Source organism: Oncorhynchus keta, chromosome 15 (assembly GCF_023373465.1).
Source record: "Oncorhynchus keta strain PuntledgeMale-10-30-2019 chromosome 15, Oket_V2, whole genome shotgun sequence".
NCBI lineage: Eukaryota > Metazoa > Chordata > Actinopteri > Salmoniformes > Salmonidae > Oncorhynchus > Oncorhynchus keta.
In genome coordinates this window covers 13,592,609-13,617,044 of record NC_068435.1, presented here as the reverse complement: position 1 = coordinate 13,617,044, position 24,436 = coordinate 13,592,609, and the positions used below count along the sequence as shown (strand labels likewise).

At 42.7% G+C, this 24,436-nt stretch overlaps 1 protein-coding gene across 1 annotated transcript; it reads right to left on the bottom strand.

The window, feature by feature from the left end:
• Positions 1-53: 53 nt before the first annotated feature.
• ccdc39 (coiled-coil domain containing 39) lies at positions 54-24,413 on the bottom strand. Its single transcript, XM_035787635.2, has 23 exons — positions 23,784-24,413; positions 23,418-23,537; positions 23,020-23,166; positions 22,648-22,806; positions 22,349-22,441; positions 21,997-22,125; positions 21,182-21,373; positions 20,805-20,908; positions 20,391-20,523; positions 19,724-19,918; positions 18,928-19,092; positions 18,504-18,641; positions 18,149-18,357; positions 17,286-17,409; positions 13,853-14,012; positions 12,522-12,628; positions 11,967-12,107; positions 11,519-11,698; positions 10,482-10,570; positions 1,775-3,057; positions 1,162-1,272; positions 987-1,063; positions 54-475 (listed from the first exon to the last, which is right to left on the bottom strand). Exons 1-20 carry the CDS (start codon positions 23,871-23,873, stop codon positions 2,877-2,879), a joined length of 2,856 nt encoding a protein of 951 aa, XP_035643528.1. The 5' UTR covers positions 23,874-24,413; the 3' UTR covers positions 54-475; positions 987-1,063; positions 1,162-1,272; positions 1,775-2,876.
• Positions 24,414-24,436: the final 23 nt, after the last annotated feature.

Here is a 24,436-nt window from a genome sequence, read left to right as displayed (position 1 = left end):
AAAAAAGACTGAAGTCAGATCCGTTGAATTAACATGAGCGTGAGAACAGACAGTTGCAGTGTTTGTAACATGTTTATAGCCAAAGAAAAGATTACAGAAATTAGGACTATTCAGTCCAACATCAAATCCATCAGAAAACACTGGAAGCAGATGACAAGATTCTATGAAAGTGGGAAAAGTTGTGACATACTCTTGAATTACAGCTCCTCCCCCAGATGGTGATTGGAACGTGCAGCAAGTCAATAAGTCAATGAAATTATGCATTCAAATATATTATTAACATGAATATAATGACTGATAAACAGCATAAAATCATTGAAAATACAGTACAATAGTTCACATCTGCAGAACATGATGTACCACTAGAATTTCAATCTGCTATGCCTTGGATCATAATCCATCAAACCTTCTGGACAGTTTTCACAGTCAGTCGAAATTTCAGATCAGGTCGCTTCGCCCGAACGATGTCGTAGATCTAGTAGAGAAAATAGATCACTATTTAGTTCAACTCAAGCTCATCTAATCTAGATCTTATTTTCCAATATAAATAATTGTATAATAGATCAATCATATTCATTGGAACTTTATATATAAAATATGCTACCTGGGATATAGATAAACATTTAAATAATATGAAGTGTTACCTGACTCTAGACTGGATCAACTGTGGTCTAAATGTCAGCTGACTCTAGACTGGATCAACTGTTGTGTAAATGTCAGCTGACTCTAGACTGGATCAACTGTTGTGTAAATGTCAGCTGACTCTAGACTGGATCAACTGTGGTCTAAATGTCAGCTGACTCTAGACTGGATCAACTGTTGTGTAAATGTCAGCTGACTCTAGACTGGATCAACTGTTGTGTAAATGTCAGCTGACTCTAGACTGGATCAACTGTGGTCTAAATGTCAGCTGACTCTAGACTGGATCAACTGTTGTGTAAATGTCAGCTGACTCTAGACTGGATCAACTGTGGTCTAAATGTTACCTGACTGAAGAAAGAACCAACTGTTGTCTCATTTAGCTCCTGATAAGATTGGACAGCGACCTGAAGAATTGCAAATCCTATATTTGGGCAAGAATATTCAAATTATTTCAGTAAATAAAAGACAATAAGCCGAGTATCATAATTCAATGTATTTATTTGATGCTTAAATACCCACCACTTTCCAGGGGTTTAGTACCAAAAGGTGGGTCCACATAAGGGGCAGTAAGAGTTGGAAGTGTTGTCACCTGTGTCGTGGTAGCCCTTGGTCCCATTGTAGGTGTTGAAGCTGATGGGGTAAATATTGACATGAAGCTGTATCTCTCATTAGCCTGAAACCCAAACCTGTTTTAGGCTAAACATTCCACTCCCTGTACTCCGTGTCATATACAAAACATTACATTATAAGGAGTGGAATGATAGCCCAAACAGACTAGTACCCATTCTAATATATATATTTTATGATCACAACAAGCAATACAAAAATACAAAATAAAGTCGTTTTGACAGTAGTCATCACACTTCTCTACTTCCTACTATAATTTAAATATCAGCATTTGATCCACATTTAATCATCTGATTTTTTTCAATGAAATTGTTCCATTCTTTTCCACATATCATGTTTGTTGTTGTTGACTGACTCATGCTCATTACTAATGACTGGAAAATACATATCTTCACTGATATCTGGGTTTGGTTTATGCTTCAACCGCCATTGTTTTCTGGACTGAACCTCTGACATTTTCTTTTCAAATCATGAACATTAAAAACATGTTAAATGGATAACTTACCAAAGGATTGCCCTGCAGACAAAGCAACACATCCAACACAAAATAATAGGAAAAGCATGATGTTGTTTCAGACGACAGAGCACCGACTGAGCTGTGATGTGGGAAGATTCTGTTCAGAGAGTCCAGTCCGTCTGACAATCTATGTTCAACATGAGGAAGTTGACTCTTCTAGTCATCGTGGGAGGGATTTGCCTTTTAAATAATGCCCAGGTTTTCAAAAATTCATTTGAGGCACAAGTGATTTCAGAAAATGGTCAAACCTCCTCCTCTTGAACTATTTTAATAGCTATGAGGAAGTTGTTCCATATATATATATATATATATATATATCTCACAAGATTTTATGTCAGAACCTCAACTAGTATTTTTTAAAGGTCCAATGAAACCGTGTTTTAAAATCTCAATTACACATAATTTCTGGGTAACAATTAAGTACCTTACTGTGATTGTTTTCAATTAACATTTTAAAAAGAAACAAAAATAGCTCCTTAACAAAGAGCAATTTCTCAAGCAAGCATTTGGTCACCAGGCAGGCCAAAACACCATCCCACCAAAACAGCCTTAAATTTCAGGTGGTCTTTTCAAACAGCTCTTACTCTAAAAGGGCATTATCATAATTTTAACAGTATTATTCCAACCTCATAGTGTGGAAATATATATAAAACACAGGGGAAAAAACAGTTTTTGACTACATTGGGCAGTTAAACAAAACAAGTGTATTATCAACTAATTGATCATTCTGACAAGCAACCATCTATTTTATTGGGATATATCCAGAAACACATTGCCAGGAGTAAAAATTAATTTAGAAAAAGTACATATTTTTTATGCACATTTACAATACAATTCTATAAAAGGTTAGCTGACAAATTGATAATATGTGCATTTCAAAGAAAAGGAAAATCATATATTATTTAAGTGTATTTCTCATATCACTCACTGCCAGTTGTCCCAGTTCGTTAAAAAAAAAATCAACAACATGCAAATCAAATCAACTCACCAGTACACATTGAACAGTGACACACATTCTCTTTCCTAATGGCACTACAGTCACATTAGCCTTCTGGTGCTGTAAGTGAGGCTGTCCTATTGTGGGGTTTCTCTATGGGCTCTGGCGCTTGCTACCGCTGCTGCTGCTGGTGGAGCTGGGTGGATGGGAGTCCCGTGGAGAGGTGAAAGGAGGGGACGTAACGGACAACCCCAGACCCAGCTCCAGAGTCTTAACAGGGGGAGACTGCACTGACGCCGCCCTTGGGCTGCTGCTGGCTGAAGACCCAGCTGACCTGCAATGGAAAAATACAAAATACATTTAAGAAGCTATATTTTACAAGAACATATTGATATACAATGAGTGTACAAAACATGCTCTTTCCATGACAGACTGACCAGGTGAATCCAGATGAAAACTATTATCCCTTATTGATGTCACCTGTTAAATCAACTTTGATCAGTAGAAGACAGGTTAAGGAAGGATTTCTAAGCCTTAAGACAATTGAGACATGGATTGTGTACAGTGCATTCGTAAAGTATTCAGACCCCTTGACTTTTTCCAAATTTTGTTACATTATAGCCTTATTCTAAAATGGATTAACTTGTTTGACAATGCAATTTATTATTATTTTTTTAATGTTTGCAAATAAATCATTAAAATAAACGGAGTGTCGCTGCACAGCTATTTTCAGGTTTCTCCAGAGATGTTTCGGGTTTTGCAAACATTTCTAAAAACCTGACTTTCACTTTGACACCATATATCTTCAGAGCTCGTGCTGCTAGGTGACCTAAACTGGGACATGCTTAACACCCCGGCCATCCCACAATCTAAGATTGATGCCCTCAATCTCACACAAATTATCAATTATCAATGAACCAGGTACAACCCCAAAGCTGTAAACACGGGCACCCTCATAGATATCATCCTAACCAACTTGCCCTCTAAATATACCTCTGCCGTTTTCAGAGGTGTATTCTGTTTTTGGGTCTTCGATCAAACGACCACCCCTCATCACTGTCAAACGCTCCCCAAAACACTTCAACGAGCAGGCCTTTCTAATCGACCTGGCCCGGGTATCCTGGAAGGATATTGACCTCATCCCATCAGTAGAGGATGCCTGTTTTTTAAAATGTTATTCCTTCCTCACCATCTTAAATAAGCATGCCCCATTCAAGAAATGTACAACCAGGAACAGATATAGCCCTTGGTTCTCTCCAGACCTGACTTCCCTTAACCAACACAAAAACATCTTGTGGCGTTCTGCATCAAAATCGAACAGCCCCCGTGATGTGCAACTTTTCAGGGAAGTTAGAAACCAATATACACAGGCAGTTAGAAAAGCCAAGGCTAGCTTTTTCAAGCAGAAATTTGCTTCCTGCAACACAAACTCAAAGTTCTGGGACACTGTAAAGTCCATGGAGAATAAGAGCACCTCCTCCCAGCTGCCCACTGCACTGAGGATAGGAAACTCTGTCACCACCGATAAATCCACTACAATTGAGAATTTCAATAAGCATTTTTCTTCGGCTGGCCATGCTTTCCACCTGGTTACCCCTACCCCGGTCAACAGCACTGCACCCCCCACAGCAACTCGCCCAAGCCTTCACCATTCCTCCTTCTCCCAAATCATGTCAGCTGATGTTCTGAAAGAGCTGCAAAATCTGGACCCCTATAAATCAGCCGGGCTAGACTATCTGGAACCTTTCTTTCTAAAATTATCTGCCGAAATTGTTGCAACCCCAATTACTAGCCTGTTCAACCTCTCTTTCGTGTCGTCTGAGATTCCCAAAGATTGGAGCTCACAGATCACTGCACCTGTTCATAGCCCATCTGTATACAGCCCATCTATCTACCTCATCCCCATACTGTATTTATTTATTTTGCTCCTTTTGCACCACAGTATCTCTACTTGCACATCCATCTTTTGCACATCTACCATTCCAGTGTTTAATTGCCATATTGTAATTACTTCACCACCATGGCCTATTTATTGCCTTAACTCCCTTATTTGACCTAATTTGCACTCACTGTATATAGACTTTTTCTTCTTCTTTTTTTCTACTGTATTATTGACTGTATGTTTTGTTCATTTCATGTGTAACTCTGTGTTGTTGTATGTGTCGAACTGCTATGCTTTATCTTGGCCAGGTCGCAGTTGCAAATGAGAACTTGTTCTCAACTAGCTTACCTGGTTAAATAAAGGTGAAATAAAAAAATAAATAAAATAAATCCTCATCGGCAGACTCAACGGCCTTGGTTTTTTAATGATTGCCTCGCCGGGTTCACCAACTACTTCTCTGATAGTTCAGTGTGTCAAATCGGAGGGCCTGTTGTCCGGGCCTCTGGCAGTCTCTATGGGGGTGCCACAGGTTTCAATTATTGGGCAGACTCTCTTCTCTGTATACATCAATGATGTCACTCTTGCTGCTGGCGAGTCTCTGATCCACCTCTACGCAGACGACACCATTCTGTATACTTCTGGCCCTTCTTTGGACACTGTGTTAACCACCCTCCAGACAAGCTTCAATGCCATACAACTCTCCTTCCATGCCCTCCAACTGCTCTTAAATACAAGTAAAACTAAATGCATGCTCTTCAACCGATCCCTGCCTGCACCTGCCGCCCCTCCAGCATCACTACTCTGGACGGTTCTGACTTAGAATATGTGGACAACTACAACTACCTAGGTGTCTGGTTAGAGCACGCGCTCCAGAAGGTATATCTCTCTGGTCACCCCCGACGCCAATTCCTTCTTTGGCCGCCTCTATTTCCAGTTCTCTGCTGCCCATGACTGGAACGAACTACAAAAATCTCCCTCACTAGCTTTAAGAACCATCTGTCAGAGCAGCTCACAGATCACCGCACCTGTACATAGCCCATCTATAAATATCCCAAACATCTACCTCTTCCCCTACTATATTTATTTATTTTGCTCCTTTGCACCCCATTATTTCTACTTTGCACATTCACCTACTGCAAATCTACCATTCCAGTGTTTTACTTGCTATGTTGTATTTACTTCGCCACCATGACCTATTTATTGCCTTTACCTCCCTTATCTCACCTCATTTGCTCACATTGTATATAGACTTATTTTTCTACTGTATTCAAATCAAATCAAATTTTATTTGCCACATACACATGGTTAGCAGATGTTAATGCGACTGTAGCGAAATGCTTGTGCTTCTAGTTCAGACAATGCAGTAATAACCAACAAGTAATCTAACTAACAATTCCAAAACTACTGTCTTATACACACAAGTGTAGGGGGATAAAGAATATGTACATAAAGATATATGAACGAGTGATGGTACAGAGCGGCATAGGCAAGATACAGTAGATGGTATCGAGTACAGTATATACATATGAGATGAGTATGTAAACAAAGTGGCATAGTTAAAGTGGCTAGTGATACATGTATTACATAAAGATGCAGTAGATGATATAGAGTACAGTATATAAGTATACATATGAGATGAATAATGTAGGGTATGTAAACATTATATTAGGTAGCATTGTTTAAAGTGGCTAGTGATATATTTTACATCATTTCCCATCAATTCCCATTATTAAAGTGGCTGGAGTTGAGTCAGTGTGGGCAGCAGCCACTCAATGTTAGTGGTGGCTGTTTAACAGTCTGATGGCCTTGAGATAGAAGCTGTTTTTCAGTCTCTCGGTCCCAGCTTTGATGCACCTGTACTGACCTCGCCTTCTGGATGATAGCGGGGTGAACAGGCAGTGGCTCGGGTGGTTGTTGTCCTTGATGATCTTTATGGCCTTCCTGTAACATCGGGTGGTGTAGGTGTCCTGGAGGGCAGGTAGTTTGCCCCCGGTGATGCGTTGTGCAGAACTCACTACCCTCTGGAGAGCCTTACGGTTGTGGGCGGAGCAGTTGCCGTACCAGGCGGTGATACAGCCCCGCCAGGATGCTCTCGATTGTGCATCTGTAGAAGTTTGTGAGTGCTTTTGGTGACAAGCCAAATTTCTTCAGCCACCTGAGGTTGAAGAGGCGCTGCTGCGCCTTCTTCACGATGCTGTCTGTGTGGGTGGACCAATTCAGTTTGTCTGTGATGTGTATGCCGAGGAACTTAAAACTTGCTACCCTCTCCACTACTGTTCCATCGATGTGGATAGGGGGGTGTTCCCTCTGCTGTTTCCTGAAGTCCACAATCATCTCCTTAGTTTTGTTGACGTTGAGTGTGAGGTTATTTTCCTGACACCACACTCCGAGGGCCCTCACCTCCTCCCTGTAAGGCCATCTCGTTGTTGTTGGTAATCAAGCCTACCACTGTTGTGTCGTCCGCAAACTTGATGATTGAGTTGGAGGCGTGCGTGGCCACGCAGTCGTGGGTGAACAGGCAGTACAGGAGAGGGCTCAGAACGCACCCTTGTGGGGCCCCAGTGTTGAGGATCAGCGGGGTGGAGATGTTGTTGCCTACCCTCACTACCTGGGGGCGGCCCGTCAGGAAGTCCAGTACCCAGTTGCACAGGGCGGGGTCGAGACTCAGGGTCTCAAGCTTGATGACGAGCTTGGAGGGTACTATGGTGTTAAATGCCGAGCTGTAGTCGATGAACAGCATTCTCACATAGGTATTCCTCTTGTCCAGATGGGTTAGGGCAGTGTGCAGTGTGGTTGAGATTGCATCGTCTGTGGACCTATTTGGGCGGTAAGCAAATTGGAGTGGGTCTAGGGTGTCAGGTAGGGTGGAGGTGATATGGTCCTTGACTAGTCTCTCAAAGCACTTCATGATGATGGAAGTGAGTGCTAAGGGGTGGTAGTCGTTTAGCTCAGTTACCTTAGCTTTCTTGGGAACAGGAACAATGGTGGCCCTCTTGAAGCATGTGGGAACAGCAGACTGGGATAGGGATTGATTGAATATGTCCGTAAACACACCAGCCAGCTGGTCTGCGCATGCTCTGAGGGCGCGGCTGGGGATGCCGTCTGGGCCTGCAACCTTGCGAGGGTTAACACGTTTAAATGTTTTACTCACCTCGGCTGCAGTGAAGGAGAGGCCGCATGTTTTGGTTGCAGGCCGTGTCAGTGGCACTGTATTGTCCTCAAAGCGGCAAAAAAGTGATTTATTCTGCCTGGGAGCAAGACATCCTGGTCCGTAACGTGGCTGGTTTTCTTTTTGTAATCCGTGATTGACTGTAGACCCTGCCACATACCTCTTGTGTCTGAGCCGTTGAATTGAGATTCTACTTTGTCTCTATACTGACGCTTAGCTTGTTTGATTGCCTTGCGGAGGGAATAGCTACACTGTTTGTATTCAGTCATGTTTCCGGTCACCTTGCCCTGATTAAAAGCAGTGGTTCGCGCTTTCAGTTTCACGCGAATGCTTCCATCAATCCACGGTTTCTGGTTTGGGAATGTTTTAATCGTTGCTATGGGAACGACATCTTCAACGCACGTTCTAATGAACTCGCACACCGAATCAGCGTATTCGTCAATGTTGATGTCTGACGCAATACGAAACATATCCCAGTCCACGTGATGGAAGCAGTCCTGGTGTGTTGAATCAGATTGGTCGGACCAGCGTTGGACAAACCTCAGCGTGGGAGCTTCTTTTTTTAGTTTCTGTCTGTAGGCAGGGATCAACAAAATGGAGTCGTGGTCAGCTTTTCCGAAAGGAGGGCGGGGCAGGGCCTTATATGCGTCGCAGAAGTTAGAGTAGCAATGATCCAAGGTTTTGCCAGCCCTGGTTGTGCAATCGATATGCTGATACAATTTAGGGAAGCTTGTTTTCAGATTAGCCTTGTTAAAATCCCCAGCTACAATGAATACAGCCTCAGGATGTGTGGATTCCAGTTTGCAAAGAGTCAAATAAAGTTTGTTCAGGGCCATCGATGTGTCTGCTTGGGGGGGGGAATATATACGGCTGTGATTATAATCGAAGAGAATTCCCTTGGTAGATAATGCGGTCGACGTTTGATTGTGAGGAATTCTAAATCAGGTGAACAGAAGGACTTGAGTTCCTGTATATTGTTGTGGCCACACCACGTCTCGTTTGCCATAAGGCATACGCCCCCGCCCCTCTTCTTACCAGAAAGATGTTTGTTTCTGTCGGTGCGATGCGTGGAGAAACCAGCTGGCTGCACCGACTCCGATAGCGTCTCTCCAGTGAGCCATGTTTCCGTGAAGCAAAGAACGTTACAGTCTGTGATGTCCCTCTGGAATGCTACCCTTGCTCGGATTTCATCAACCTTGTTGTCAAGAGACTGGACATTGGCGAGAAGTATACTGGGGAGTGGTGCACAATGTGCCCGTCTCCGGAGTCTGACCAGAAGACCGCTTCGTTTCCCTCTTTTACGAAGTCGTTTTTTTGGGTCGCCGGCTGGGATCCATTCCGTTGTCCTGGGTGAAAGAAAGAACGCAGGATCCGCTTCGCGAAAGTCATATTCTTGGTCGTACTGATGGTGAGTTGACGCTGCTCTTATATTCAGTAGTTCTTCTCGACTGTATGTAATGAAACCTAAGATGACCTGGGGTACTAATGTAAGAAATAACGCGTAAAAAAAATAAATAAAAATGCATAGTTTCCTAGGAACAAGAAGCGAGGCGGCCATCTCTGTCGGCGCCGGAAGTTCATTATGCGCCGGAAGTTATTATTGACTGTGTGTTTATTTTACTCCATGTGTAACTCTGTGTTGTTGTATGTGCCGACCTGCTTTGCTTTATCTTGGCCAGATCGCAGTTGTAAATGAATACTTGTTCTCAACTGGGGCGGCAGGGTAGCCTAGTGGTTAGAGAGTTGTACTAGTAACCGAAAGGTTGCAAGTTCATATCCCTGAGCTGACAAGGTACAAATCTGTCGTTCTGCCCCTGAACAGGCAGTTAACCCACGGTTCCTAGGCCGTCATTGAAAATAAGAACTTGTTCTTAACTGACTTGCCTAGTTAAATAAAGGTAAAATAAAAAATAACTTGCCTACCTGGTTAAATAAAGGCAAATTATTTATTTATTTTAATTTTAAAAATTATGGGGTATTGTGTGTAGATTGATGGGGAAAGAAATTGATTTAATCCATTTAATCCATTTTAAAATAAGACTAACACAATGTGGAAAAAGGGAAGGGGTCTGAATACTTTCCGAATGCACTGTACGTGTGCCATTCATAGGGTGATTGGGCAAGACAAAAGATTAAGTGCGTTTTGAACGGTGTATGGTAGTAGGTTGACACCGGTTTGTGTCAAGAACTGCAACGCTGCTGGGTTTTTCACTCTCAACCGTTTCCCGTGTATATCAAGAATGGTCCACCACCCAAAAGAAATCCAGCCATGGGAAACATTGGAGTCAACATGGGCCAGCATCCCTGTGGAACGCTTTCGACACCTTGTAGAGTCCATGCACTGACAAATTGAGGCTGTTCTGAAGGTATTCCTAATGTTTTGTACACTCTGTGTAAATTATCAGGAGATATTATTGGAAACTTTGAGATTCAGAAATAACAGTATGGACAATTCCGTTGTAGCAATCTAAAAACAAGGCATCCAAAAAACAGCTAAACAGGAAAAACCTTTGGGGTTTTAAAATGTGTCAGGAAGAAAAGGAATGTAGCTTTCAGATATGTCCCTAACTGTGAGTCTCTCCATTTTTACCCGTCGGCCCCAAAAAAGTATCTCTAGAGAGTATACTATTTATTATAGTATTTGGCTACGGAGTGTATATTGTAGACTCCTGAGCTAGATAGACTGTGTAAAATAGTTGTGACGTACCTGAGAGACACGGAGCTGCGAGCAGAGTTAGTCTTTGAGCTCTGTCGGCTGGTAGGGGTGGAAGCTGGAGACGGCAGGGGCAAGTTGGCCTGGGACACATACAGTACACACAAATTAAATGAGACCTTTTTAAGTCCTGAGTAAAAGGCCATCCAAAGTGAGACTTAGTGGGATGGGTCAACTTCTGGATGGGTCAACTTCTTGTTTGCTTTTAGAGTGAGTTGCCAGAAATGGATTAGTTTAGATTTATTAGATTGGTTTGAAACCTAGCTATCCCTAAAACCTTACATTTAGCATTTCCTTGAATCAACTAACATCAGGGCAATTCGCTGTCAGAATTCCAGAATGCCCAACTCTACAAGGCTAAAAAGGTATAATTCACACACCTTCACTTTTAGATATTTTTTTCTTTGTTTCTCCCCATAGGAGAACCCTTTGGCTGTGAATAATGTTGATTTACTGGTAAAAGGTTTCACATGAACCTCGTATTAGTGAAAGGATTCTACTTTGATTCTACTAATTGAAGAACCCATCTTGGTTCTAGGTGGCATCTTTTTTCAAAGACTGTATTATCAGGTGTATGAAGAAAAACATCATACTTTTTTTCTTCTCCCCAATTTCGTGGTATCCAATTGTTACTACTATCTTGTCTCATCGCTACAACTCCTGTACGGGCTCGGGAGAGACGAAGGTTGAAAGTCATGAGTCCTCCGATACACAACCCAACCAAGCCGCACTGCTTCTTAACACAGCACGCATCCAACACGGAAGTCAATATGTCGTGCACCTGGCAACCTTGGTTAGCGCGCACTGCGCCCGGCCCGCCACAGGAGTCGCTGGTGCGCGATAAGACAGGATATCCCTACCGGCCAAGCCCTCCCTAACCCGGACGACGCTAGGCCAATTGTGCATCGCCCCACAGCCTGGGCGCAAACCCAGAGTCTCTGATGGCACAGCTGGCGCTGCAGTACAGCGCCCTTAACCGCTGCGTCACCCGGGAGGCCCTACTTTTTATAGTAAAAAGAAAAGAAGGCTACCTGGACAAAGTACATGTGTAGAGCTGATCTGAGGTCAGGTTGTTCCTCCATGGCAACCAGCAGCATCTTGTTGATATTCTTATTGAAGTCCTTCAGCTCCCTCAGCTCAATGTCCCTCTCCTCAAATGTCTCCTCCTTGGCCTTCTTGGCCGACCGGATCTCTTTGGTCAGTTTGGAGCACTGTCATGGAGGATAGCAAGGGATGAACACATAGCAGTGATAAGTAGGGCCAGGATTTTTTCCTGACCCTATGACCAACTAATGTTTATGACTGCCTATGACAGACGTTATATGTCTTGTGTAGCTGTTATAAAGGCTTTATGAATGCATACGTAAGGGGGCTACAGTAAAGTACATTTCATATTTCATATTTTTCTTTCGTCATTGAAGAATGGTGTGAACTCACTTGTTGCGATGGTGTGAATTGTTGGGTGGTGGGGTATCAAACCTGCTTAGTGACCCTGTGGAGTTTCTCCTGCTGGGAAACCAGTTCTCTGTTCAGAGACATGATATGTGACTGGGTCTCTTCAGTCCTCACATTCTGAATGGCCTCCTCTTGAAGCAGGTTGTCGAGTGTATTGTTCATGCCCTTCCGATTTAAATCACACACACGCACGCACACACACATACACACACACACAGTTATGATTGCACTGTCTGGTAGTTAAGAGTGAGTTGTCAGACAAGTCTATATTGGACCTGTTGTTCTTGGACACAAGCAGCCAATGTAAGGCATGTGATGAAGACGAAAGAGATCATGATAGGGCTTAGGACATATCTAACACACTGTACATGGGAAAGGCAGAGAGAGACAGAGAGGTAAAGTAACAACATGAAAATTAAGTACACAAAAGATGATTCTACTCCAGTTTCATGTGAGAAGATGATGGCCTGGTGGAAAACCCATGCTCACGTCAAGTCTAGGACCAGGAGTTTCCTGATCAGGTTAAGTAGTCCAGTACAACTCCTGACCCCAGTCATGGTTGGTTTGGTGGAGAAGTACCTGAATGTCCTCCTGCAGTTCTCGGATCTGCCTCCTCTTGTACTTGTACTTCTCCTCAGCAGCTCTCTTCTGCTCATCCAGCTTCAGTTTCTCCTGATACTCCTCACCTTCAAAACAGAGTTTTGGGTTCATTGTTAACTTCTATAAAAACATTAAAGGGTTGTACCAACACACTTTACAGCATGAAGCAAGAAATAAAAACCAAAACAGAGTTTAAAAGGAAGGCCTCCCGAGTGGCGCAGCAGTCTAAGGCACTGCAGTGCTTGAGGTGTCACTACAGATCCAGGTTCAATCTCGGGCTGTGTCGCAGCCGGCCGCGAATGGGAGACCCATGAGGTGACGCACAATTGGCCCACCGTCGTCCAGGAAGCATTTTGCCGGCCAGGATGTCCTTGTCCCATCGCGCTATAGCGAATCCTGTGGCGGGCCAGGCACTTGCACAGTGACCCTTCGCCAGTTGTGAGGTGTTTCCTCTGACACATTGGTGCGGCTGGCTTCCAGGTTAAGCGGGCACTGTGTCAAGAAGCAGTGCGGCTTGGCGGGGTCGTGTTTCGGAGGACGCATGGCTCTCGACCTTCGCCTCGTCCGTACAGGAGTTGCAGCGATGGGACAAGACTAACTACCAATCGGGGAGAAAAAGGAGTAAAAAACTAAAACAAAGAGTATAAAAGGATCTGAACAGAACAACAAATACAAAACAACCACCACATTAAAGTTATAAAATAGTTTAGAAATAGTATATCCTCTCATCTGATTATGTTGGGTTTTCCCTTCATAGATATAGAACACTGATAACATTGATGCTTATGTTACTATGGTGATGGCATAGAGTCAATATTTATTGCTGGCATATTTGTGTCATCTTTTTTGGGGGGGAGGGGGAGGGGGAGGCATAGAGTCCGAGGCTCAATCTCTAGCCACTTTAATAATTGGATGTAATAATGTATCATTAGTTACTTAAACAATGACACTTTATATAATGTTTACATACCCTACATTACTCATGTCATATGCATATACTGTACTCATATGTATATACTGTATGTATATACTGTACCATCTACTGCATCTTGCCTATGCAGTTCGGCCATCGCTCATCCATATATTTATATGTACACATTCTTAATCATTCCTTTACACTTGTGTGTATAAGGTAGTTGTTGTGAAATTGTTAGATTACTTGTTAGATATTACTGCATGGTCGGAACTAGAAGCACAAGCATTTCGCTCCACTCACATGAACATCTGCTAATCATGTGTATGTGACCAAAAAATGTGATTTGTTGGAATCACTTTATCTCACAGGGAACCTTTCCTCATACAGTACGCACTGGACTCAGTCACTTTGTTGAAGGATTTGCGATAGGTTGTGTTGCGGCTGTTGACGACGTGGAGAGTGTTCTCCAGCGCTCGGATCTCCTTCTCCATCTTGCGGATCTTGGCGTCCAAATCGTCTCCCTCACGTTGGAGCTCCTCCTTCTCTTGGGCAGCCTTATGAAAAGCACATCACCCACGGTAGAAAGTAAGATGGTAAAAAGTTTTTCTCAATTGATTTGTAAACAAAGTTCCATGTTCTCAAAACAATTAACAACTGTCAAAACTACAGTTGCAAGAAAAAGTATGTGAACCCTTTGGAATTACCTGGATTTCTGCATAAATTGGTCAAGAAATGTGATGTGATCTTCCTCTAAGTCACAACAATAGACAAACACAGTGTGCTTAAACTAATAACACACAAATTATTGTATTTTTCTTGCCTATATTGAATACATAATTTAAACATTCAGTATAGGTTGAAAAAAGTATGTGAACCCCTAGGCTAATGACTTCTCCAAAAGCGAATTGGAGTCAGGAGTCAGCTAATCTGGAGTCCAATCAATGAGACGAGATTGGAGATTTTGGTTAGAGCTGCCCTGGAATATAAAAAACGATCAAAAAATCTGATTTTGCTATTCACATGAAGCATTGCCTGATGTGAAACATGACTCGAACAAAAGAGATCTCAAAAGACCCAAGATTAAGAATTGTTGACTTGCATAAAGCTGGAAAGGGTTACAAAAGTATCTCTAAAAGCCTTGATGTTCATCAGTCCACCGTAAGACAAATTGTCTATAAATGGAGAAAGTTCAACACTGTTGCTACTCTCCGTAGGAGTGGCTGTCCTGCAAGAGCACAGCACAGCATGCTCAATGAGGTTAAGAATAATCCTAGTGTCAGCTAAACACTTACAGAAATCTCTGGAACATGCTAACTTCTCTGTTGAGTCTACAACACGTAAAACACTAAAGAATGGTGTTCATGGGAAGCCACCATGGAAGAAGCCAATGCTGTCTAAAAAACCCATTGCTGCACGTCTGAAGTTCGCAAAAGCGCACCTGGATGTTCCACAGCGCTACTGGCTAAATATTCTGTGGACAGATGAAACTACAGTTGAGTTGTTTGGAAGAAACACAACACTGTATGGAGAAAAAAAAGGCACAGCACACCAACATCAAAACCTCATCCCAACTGTAAAGTATGGTGAAGGGAGCATCATGGTTTGGGCTCCTTTGCTGCCTTAGGGCCTGGACAACTTGCTATCGTCGACGGAAAAATTCATTCCCAAGTTTATCAAGACATTTTGCAGGAGAATGTAAGGCTCTGTCCCCCAATTGAAGCTCAACAGAAGTTGTGTGATGCAACAGGACAACGACCCAAATCAAAAGAATGGCTTCAACAGAAGAAAATCCTGACCTCAACCCGATGGAGATGCTATGGCATGACCTCGAGAGCGGTTCACACCAGACATCCCAAGAATATTGCAGAACTGAACCAATTTTGTAAATAGGAATGGTCCAAAATTCCTCCTGACCGTTGTGCAGGTCTGATCCGCAACTATAGAAAACGTTTGGTTATTGCTGCCAAAGGAGGGTCAACCAGTTATTAAATCCAAGGGTTCACATACCGTACTTTTCCCACCCTCCACTGTGAATGTTTACACAGTGTGTTCAATAAAGACATAAAAATGTATAATTGTTTGTGTGTTATTAGACTAAGCAAACTGTGTTTGTCTATTGTTGTCAAATTATATGACCGATTTATGCAGAAATCCAGGTAATTTCAAAGAGTTTACATACAGTGGGGAGAACAAGTATTTGATACACTGCCGATTTTACAGGTTTTCCTACTTACAAAGCATGTAGAGGTCAAAATCAAAAATCCAGAAAATCACATTGTATGATTTTTAAGTAATTAATTTGCATTTTATTGCATGACATAAGTATTTGATCACCTACCAACCAGTAAGAATTCCGGCTCTCACAGACCTGTTAGTTTTTCTTTAAGAAGCCCTCCTGTTCTCCACTCATTACCTGTATTAACTGCACCTGTTTGAAATCATTACCTGTATAAAAGAAACCTGTCCACACACAATCAAACAGACCTCTCCACAATGGCCAAGACCAGAGAGCTGTGTAAGGACATCAGGGATGAAATTGTAGACCTGCACAAGGCTGGCATGGGCTACAGGACAATAGGCAAGCAGCTTGGTGAGAAGGCAACAACTGCTGGCGCAAATATTAGAAAATTGAAGAAGTTCAAGATGACAGTCAATCACCCTCGGTCTGGGGCTCCGTGCAAGATCTCACCTCGTGGGGCATCAATGATCATGAGGAAGGTGAGGGATCAGCCCAGAACTACACGACAGGACCTGGTCAATGACCTGAAGAGAGCTGGGACCACAGTATCAAAGAAAACCATTAGTAACACACTACGCCGTCATAGACTAAAATCCTGCAGCGCATGCAAGGTCCCCCTTCTCAAGCCAGCGCATGTCCAGGCCCGTCTTAAGTTTGCCAATGACCATCTGGATGGTCCAGAGGAGGAATGGGAGAAGGTCAGGTGGTCTGATGAGACAAAAATAGAGCTTTTTGGTCTAAACTCCACTCGCCGTGTTTTGAGGAAGAAGAAGGATGAGTACAACCCCAAAAACACCATCCCAACTGTGAAGCATGGAGGTGGAAACATCATTCTTTGGGTATGCTTTATTGCAAAGGGGACAGGACGACTGCACCGTATTGAGGGGAGGATGGATGGGGCCATGTATCGCAAAATCTTGGCCAACAACCTCCTTGCCTCAGTAAGAGCATTGAAGATGGGTCGTGGCCTGGTCTTTCAGCATGACAACGACCCGAAACACACAGCCAGGGCAACTAAGGAGTGGCTCCGTAAGAAGCATCTCAAGGTCCTGGAGTGGCCTAGCCAGTCTCCAGACCTGAACCCAATAGAAAATCTTTGGTAGGAGCTGAAAGTCCGTATTGCCCAGCGACAGCCCCGAAACCTGAAGGATCTGGAGAAGGTCTGGATGGAGGAGTGGGCCAAAATCCCTGCCTCAGTGTGTGCAAACCTGGTCAAGAACTACAGGAAACGTATGATCTCTGTAATTTGCAAACAAAGGTTTCTGTACCAAATATTAAGTTCTGCTGTATCAAATACTTATGTCATGCAATAAAATGCAAATGAATTACATAAAAATCAATGTGATTTTCTGGATTTTTGTTTTAGATTCCGTCTCTCACAGTTTAAGTGTACCTATGATAGAAATTGCAGACCTCTACATGCTTTGTAAGTAGGAAAATCTGCAAAATCGGCAGTGTATCAAATACTTGTTCTCCCCTGTACTTTTTCTTGACACTGTATATATTTTTTCACAATAAGCCAAATCAATTATTAACTGAAGCAATAGTTGGCTGGTGAATTTTTTTTGGTGTCTGAAGGAATTCTCACCTTGATCACATAATAAGCCTGTGATTTTTCCTCTTCTCCCTCGGGAGCAGCCATTGAGACAGTCATAATCTCATAGCGTTTCCTCATCTTGTCGACCTTGGACAGTCTCTCATGCACCTCAGCACTGAAATTAATCAATCAATGTATGCATAGAATAATTTGAGAGTGCTCTTCCCGACCATTGACGGCCTGATAAAATCCTACCCCCGTAAACCTATGTGTAATTTCCTCCACATTTAAAATGTGCTGAGCTTGAGGCATATTTCAGATAAGTTTTTATTGTTATTCTTATGTAGTAAATATTTTAGTTTCCATTTTCATTGTTTTGATTTATTTTTTCCTGTGACGCACATTGCATTGCATGTCTGAAATGTGCTGTATAAATAAAGCTTGATTTGATTAGACATAGAATATACACAATGGCTCAAAACATCAAGTGTCCAGCTATCCTATGTTCAATTCATTGGACATCTTTCTTTTCAAGTGCCGCATTACCACTTTATATGAGCCTTGGACAAAACAAAAACAACCCCCCTCGTATGGCACTGGATCATCAAGCCCTGTATTCAGAGAGCATCTCAGAGTAGGAGTGCTGATCTGGAATCAGTCCCACACCCCCCGTCCATACAATCTTATTCATTATGATCTAAAAGACTCTGAATATCTGAATATGGGCCCAGGTATGTTAGTATTGGGAAGGAGAAAAAGTCTGCACACCCTGTGGATCCCCATGACCAGGTTCAGGGTTTAAAGGCATCAGATAAATAGCCCCCACGGCCAAAATCCCAAAGTATCCCTTTAAGAACACGTCACTATACTGTATGGGTAATAGGGTATCTTTTGGGAGCCCGTCTTAGACATACCTGAGTCCTTGGCGCTCCTGGTCAGTGATCTTGACCTGCTTGTTGAGCATCTCCCGGTGCGCTTTAATCTCCTCCTCCCGTTCCCTCATGGCCGTCTGCAGCTGCAGCCGCCGTTTCTCCAGCGAGAGCACGCTGTCCGCCTTGTTGTACAGCAGGTCACGCAGACGCTTGATCTCCAGCTTCAGGATGTTGTCCTCCACCATGGTGTCCTGAAGGTCAAAGGTCAGAGGCAACGAGTGGCTGTGTAAGAGTATGAGTTTCACATAATCGTTTTATTTAATAAGATTGATAAAGTCAAGGTTGGCTGAGTAAAACTGCAGTGACAGTGACTGTGTGTGTGCGCCTGCGTTCTCACCTGCTTCTTGAGCCGGAGCTTCTTCAGTTCCTTGTCGGAGATGTGGTTGAACAGGTGCAGCTCCTCGATCTTGGTGGTTAGGTCACTCTTCTCAGCTCCTGTCTTCTCCGCCTCTTTCCTCACACAGCGAATATCATCCTGTCAGACGACAGAAACAGTAAAATCACAAAATGTCTATAAATATTTTTTTATGATTAGTTAAAATGTAATTATATGGTAACTGTAAATAGAGACTAATTTGAAAACATAGAAAATTTGAGAAAAAAAAACACCAACAATTTTTGATGATTTCTATGATAAGATAGGGTTGCAAGAAATAGTCTTCCTACTTTTAAGGTGACAAAAACAACAGAAATACCCAAATCATCAGGAAAAATAGTATCAAGAACATTCTACAGTACGAGAGAGAGAGAGGTCTGTCCACCTGGAGCTTCTTGAGTTGGGTGGTGAGCATGGTGGCCGTCCTCTTCTTCTCTTCCAGCCTGTGGGCCAGCTTTTGGGCCTTCTTCTCCAGGACCTGCTTCTCCTCCGTGTTCACCTCGCCACGCAGACGCAACATCTTCCTCTCCAGCAGCTGGATCTGGAAGTCCTGGAGTAGCAAAGTTTGAGGTGGAGAGGGAGTTAGTGATGTACCCACTAGACCAAGCATACACCTCAAGCCCAGCTGTATAGGTCGTGAAGAGGGCACGACAACACCTTTCCCCCCCTCAGGACACTGAAAAGATTTGATTTGTTTACCCTAATGGTAGAGGGAGATGTGATGACATTAGGGCGAACGCTAGCTATAACGGTCATGGTGGTAGAAATAGAGAATGATCATATGGCAGTGGTCTAAGGGCTATCTGAAAGTGTCTGTTGAATGACCATGCTGTTATTACTATTCAAGTCGAATGTTATTTGTCACACGCGCCGATTACAACAGACCTTACAGTGAAAGGCTTAATTACAAGCCCTTAACCAACAAAGCAGTTAAGAAAAATATGAGTTAAGAAAAAAACATTTACTAAATAAACTAAAGTAAAAAATAAAAGAGCAACAATAAAATAACAATAACGAGGCTATATACAGGGGGTACAGGTTAGTCGAGGTAATTGAGGTAATATGTACACATAGGTAGGGGTAAAGTGACTATGCATAGATAATAAACAGGGTGTGTATTGCATATTGTTAGTGATAGGAAAATAACAACTAGAGAAAGAATAGTGTTTCTGCTGTCTAGCCTGGTTGTAGATGATCTCCTGCTGCTTGAGGGAGTTCTGGTCCAGTTTACTGAGGCGGCTGTCCAGGTTGGAGAGAGCCACCCGGCTCCCAGAGAGCACGGCCATGGAGTCTTTCTCCTTCAACCTCAGGGCCTGTACCTCCTGGCTCTCGCGGAACAGCACCTCGCGGTGGCGGTGCAGTTGGGCGTCCATGTCCTGCAGCCCACGACAGACGCAGAATGAGACAGTTCACCACAACATGGTCATGAGTACATTAACCAACACAATGTGACACTGAAGTCAACACATGGTTCACCAGCTCCAAAGAAAGACATCCGAGATGTTTCCCTGGTTGGCAAAATTATGAAAGAGAACCAATACACAATGTAACACTACATTCCTCATGGGAATGAATAGAATGACATCAGCGCATCTAAATGAAAATAACTAAATGTGAGAATACAGTCAGTCAGAATAGGATTTAATGTATCAGTTTGATTGATACAATGTTCATATACTTTTAAATATCTAGCGATATCGAGTTCATATTGTGACCATTGCAAGGTAAAATGCACAGTTAGCTCAAAGCAACCGCAGCCTGCCATCCCAGTACCATGCAGACACTCTTTCCGATAAACATACTGATATTAGAACAAAAACATTGTTTTATCATGCGGAGTGCACTCACTTTGATAGTTTGCTCCTCTTCCTTCAGTACTTGCTCCATCTGAGCGGCCCTCTCCTCCACGCTGAGGGTCGTCTCAGTCACTGTCTTCAGCTTCTCCTCCAGGGCTGTGTTATGAAGCTTGGCCCCCTTTATCCTGGACCAGGTTTACACACACACACACACACACACACACACACACACACACACACACACACACACACACACACACACACACACACACACACACACACACACACACACACACACACACACACACACACCAGAACTAGTGAGAGGGTGGGTGTTCCACATAATTACATATAGAATCCCTGTGAGGAGATTAATTTAAATGTAAACGGTTAGTTCCCCCCAAAACGATGCCTCCAATTATTCCTATTTGACTGGTACTGAGGCCTGCCAATCTCTATGTCACACTTGTTGTTTTTGTCCTGGATGTCCTTTTTCATGTTGGCTAGCTGGGACCTCATGGACTCGACATCAGTAGCTGCTCTGTCCACTGTCCCTTTCAGACTCTCCAACTAGAAAGAGATACGTGATAATAACATATAAGACAAGCCATCATTCCCATAGAAAGAAGTCATACAGAATAAAAATACCTGTCAGCAGAAAGCGGACTTTTTTAATCACTTTCTTGAACAAGACCCTATAAATGTAATTACATGCATATAAATGCTGATTAATTGCAATGTTATAATGCCTGTAAATATTTGCAAATTATGAAATACTAATTTGTTAATGTTTCGTCCTGGGAAGAAAGCTCGGGACAACAGACACACAACAGACAGACTCACCTCGTCCTGTAGTCTGGTGCGGTTACTCTCCTGCTCCTGGAACTCCCGTCTCAGCTTGGCCGCCTGCCGGTCGGCCATGCCTATCTTCTTCTCGTACTCCTTGTTGTTCTCCGTCTCGCTCTCCAGGAAGGCCTTCTTCTCCTTGATCACTCCATTCCTCTCTCTGATGTCCTGGTTGACTTGGGTGAGGAGCTGGAAATATATAGCAAAATCCATTGCTTACATTGTCAGACCATTATTTTTTAGAAACTTCACAGTTGTACAGCAGTCACTTTCATGTAGCCTTTTTTATGATTTTGATGGACTAATCTTAAGAAGGTGTCGTAATATGAAAAGGGGTGTTGAAACAGTCTTGTTTAAACTATAAAATACCTATAAAACACATGTAATCTAGCCTAGTGGTTAGAGCGTTGGACTAGTAACCGGAAGGTTGCGAGTTCAAACCCCCGAGCTGACAAGGTACAAATCTGTCGTTCTGCCCCTGAACAGGCAGTTAACCCACGGTTCCTAGGCCGTCATTGAAAATAAGAACTTGTTCTTAACTGACTTGCCTGGTTAAATAAAGGTAAAATTAAAAAAATTAAAAATAAATTGTTTCTGGACCAAGTGATTATGTGAAAAAGTAAACTAGTGTCTTTACAATAGTTTCAAACTGCTATAATATTCCTAGCATAGTTGAAAATGATAGTGAAGCAAAGTGAGTGTAGCATTCAATCTGGTTTATCCAGGCTATGATATCCCATCCTCATCTCAAATATTGTATGACTGACTGACTGACTGACTGTAATGACTGCAGGCTGCCATCTAGTGGTTACCATTGAACACTGCTGCATCTCGCTATCTCTTTTCTTCATCTGCTCGATGGTGTTCTCCCACTGGTGGATCAGCTCCTGTCTCTCTAGGTGAGCCTGGCGGAAGTTTTCTGCTGTCTTATCCAGACCAATCTGTTGGCAGAGCACAACTACAATACATGAGACACACTCTGATGGATATCAACAGGGAAGAATAAATGCTTTCTGTTTGATGTGGGAAGTATAAATCTCTAGTGTGTCAACAATGGACACACAGTAGCTTAAATGTCAACAAAATATTCTTCGTTGACTGATATTCCCGTGTTGTTCTGTACTAGTTAATGTACTGAACTGTAAGATAGCTGGTGTTTTAGACCTGTGCTGATATGGTCTCAGTCAGTTCGTTGTCCAGTGCCTTGCGCTTTTGGTTGGCCTCAAGCGTCATCTTCTCTATCAACAAAGTGAGCTCCTGTAAACAAAGAATGCAAACAGTAGTTTAGAAAATAGATTGTTGTACTGTTCATTAAGAATATCCCATTGTCAGTGAACTGTTCATTCTAGAGGATCCTGAAAGGAATGTAGTTGCTTGCCACTGTAACTGAGACCCAAGACCACACAGGGTACCCGGGTTTTCGTACCCCCATCAGTCGGTCACTCACAACACCCATGACGTACCCGTATCCTGCTCTCGTCCTGCTGGGCGTATTTGATGATGGCCATGGTGTCCTCGTCCTTGTGTGCCGACTCCTCAAGCCAGGCATCCAGGGTCTGCTGGTCCCAATTCAGCTGGCTTTTCAGCTCTTCCAGCTTCTGGGTGGCTTTGAAGATGTTGTTCTGAGGAAACAGATGGCTAGACATTTATCTAATACAGTGGAACATACACTGCATATATTGTATGTTCTGGTGAATACTAGCAGTTGGAAATAGAACTACAGGCCAGAGAATTCTCAGTCATGGAGAGAGAAAGAAAGAGCCCCAATGCTGTTTTGAGGAAAGACCACTATTTTAGAACAGAAAAACCAGGATGTTGATGGTACGTAGAATAACCTCTTGTGCATTCTTCTTCTCCCTCAGAGCTCCAAGCTCGTTGTCCAGCTGTGCAATCTCCTGACGCAAACGGCCCACCTCTCTCTCTGCCAGGGCCTTGAAATGCATCTCCGACTCAGTCTCTTTCTCCCTGGCTTTGCACAGAGCCTGATACAGTACAGATAAAAAATAAACCAGTTATAGGACAGCATTTCAAAGTTGTTGCAAACCAATTACTGTCATACCTGTGTTCGCATGGCATTATTAATTCATCCTTGCATAAACATAATTACTTAGCAATATAACTAACTACCAGTCATACAGTAATGGGTGTAGATCTATGCACGAGCTAAATAGTTTTGGGTCAGAACCTCAGAAGTCTATTTTCATGGAATTCCAAAATGGGCAAGTAGCTTTACCTGAGTTTGAGATAACTCCTGCCTAACATTTGTCAGGTGTTCAGCCATGGCTTGTATTCTATCCTTGTATCCACCAAGTTTGTTCTCCAGTTGTAACTTCTGATTTTGTTTAATTTGAAGCTGTGGAGAGGCAGGAAGTGCAAATGACAGTCATATTTCACATTGGACTGATGTTCATCCCAGGTCACGTTACCTGTTTCGTTTTAGCTAGCGAACGTTCGCGAACTAACTTAGATCCCTACCAACTGTCCGCTATGTAACTGGGGCAAAAATATTTCGATTTATATAAAATACAGATGAAACAAATGAAATGTCAGATATTCTGGTACAGATAATCTAATAAACTGTTAGCTAACAGACACTTACCTCATCTTCCAAACCTTTATTTTCTGCATTGGCAACTGGGATGGCAAAGCCCTCGTCCCAGCCTACCTCGGATAAAAGTATGTTCGACATTTTTTCTGTATGACTAAATTCCAAGTTTTAGAACTGAATATCAAGCCAGCCCAATATGCCAACTAATTATTTACAGTAAGTAATAAATTGCTACTTTGTTCTATTTTTGACAACTTGTAAAGGGTCATACATAACATGATACAAAACCACCGTGTTGTCAATGCTGGCCCCTAGCAACCGTGTCAGGTGGTTAGTTACCACATCATCCGGTTGTAAAATAAAACCGCACGCGTCACAAGAGTGCCACACAACTACCACCACTTGGCAATGCATGCTACCGGAGTCACTGTACTCAGTTTATCCACTAAAAACTTTGTGAATCACACCAAAAGGTTAGAATTGAATTACTATTTTACAATAAACCCTCCTGCCTATTTTCTATCCAACTTACATACTTAACATTGTAGGCCATCATTGTAAATAAGAATTTGTTCTTAACTGACTTGCCTAGTTAAGTAAATAATCACATTAAAGAATAGTTCATTCACTCTCAGGCCAGTAGCGTACAAAGGACATCACTATTTGAGAAACATCTGGAGTAAAATTAAACAATTGGAAGAATA

Coding starts and splice junctions, on each gene's coding strand:
- ccdc39 (XM_035787635.2), bottom strand. CDS start 23,873: ATGTCGAACATACTTTTATCCGAGGTAGGCTGGGACGAGGGCTTTGCC. Junction 12,108..12,521: donor AACTGCAGGAGGACATTCAG/GTACTTCTCCAC, acceptor TTAAATCGGAAG/GGCATGAACAATACACTCGA. Junction 3,058..10,481: donor CGCAGCTCCGTGTCTCTCAG/GTACGTCACAAC, acceptor TTTCCATTGCAG/GTCAGCTGGGTCTTCAGCCA.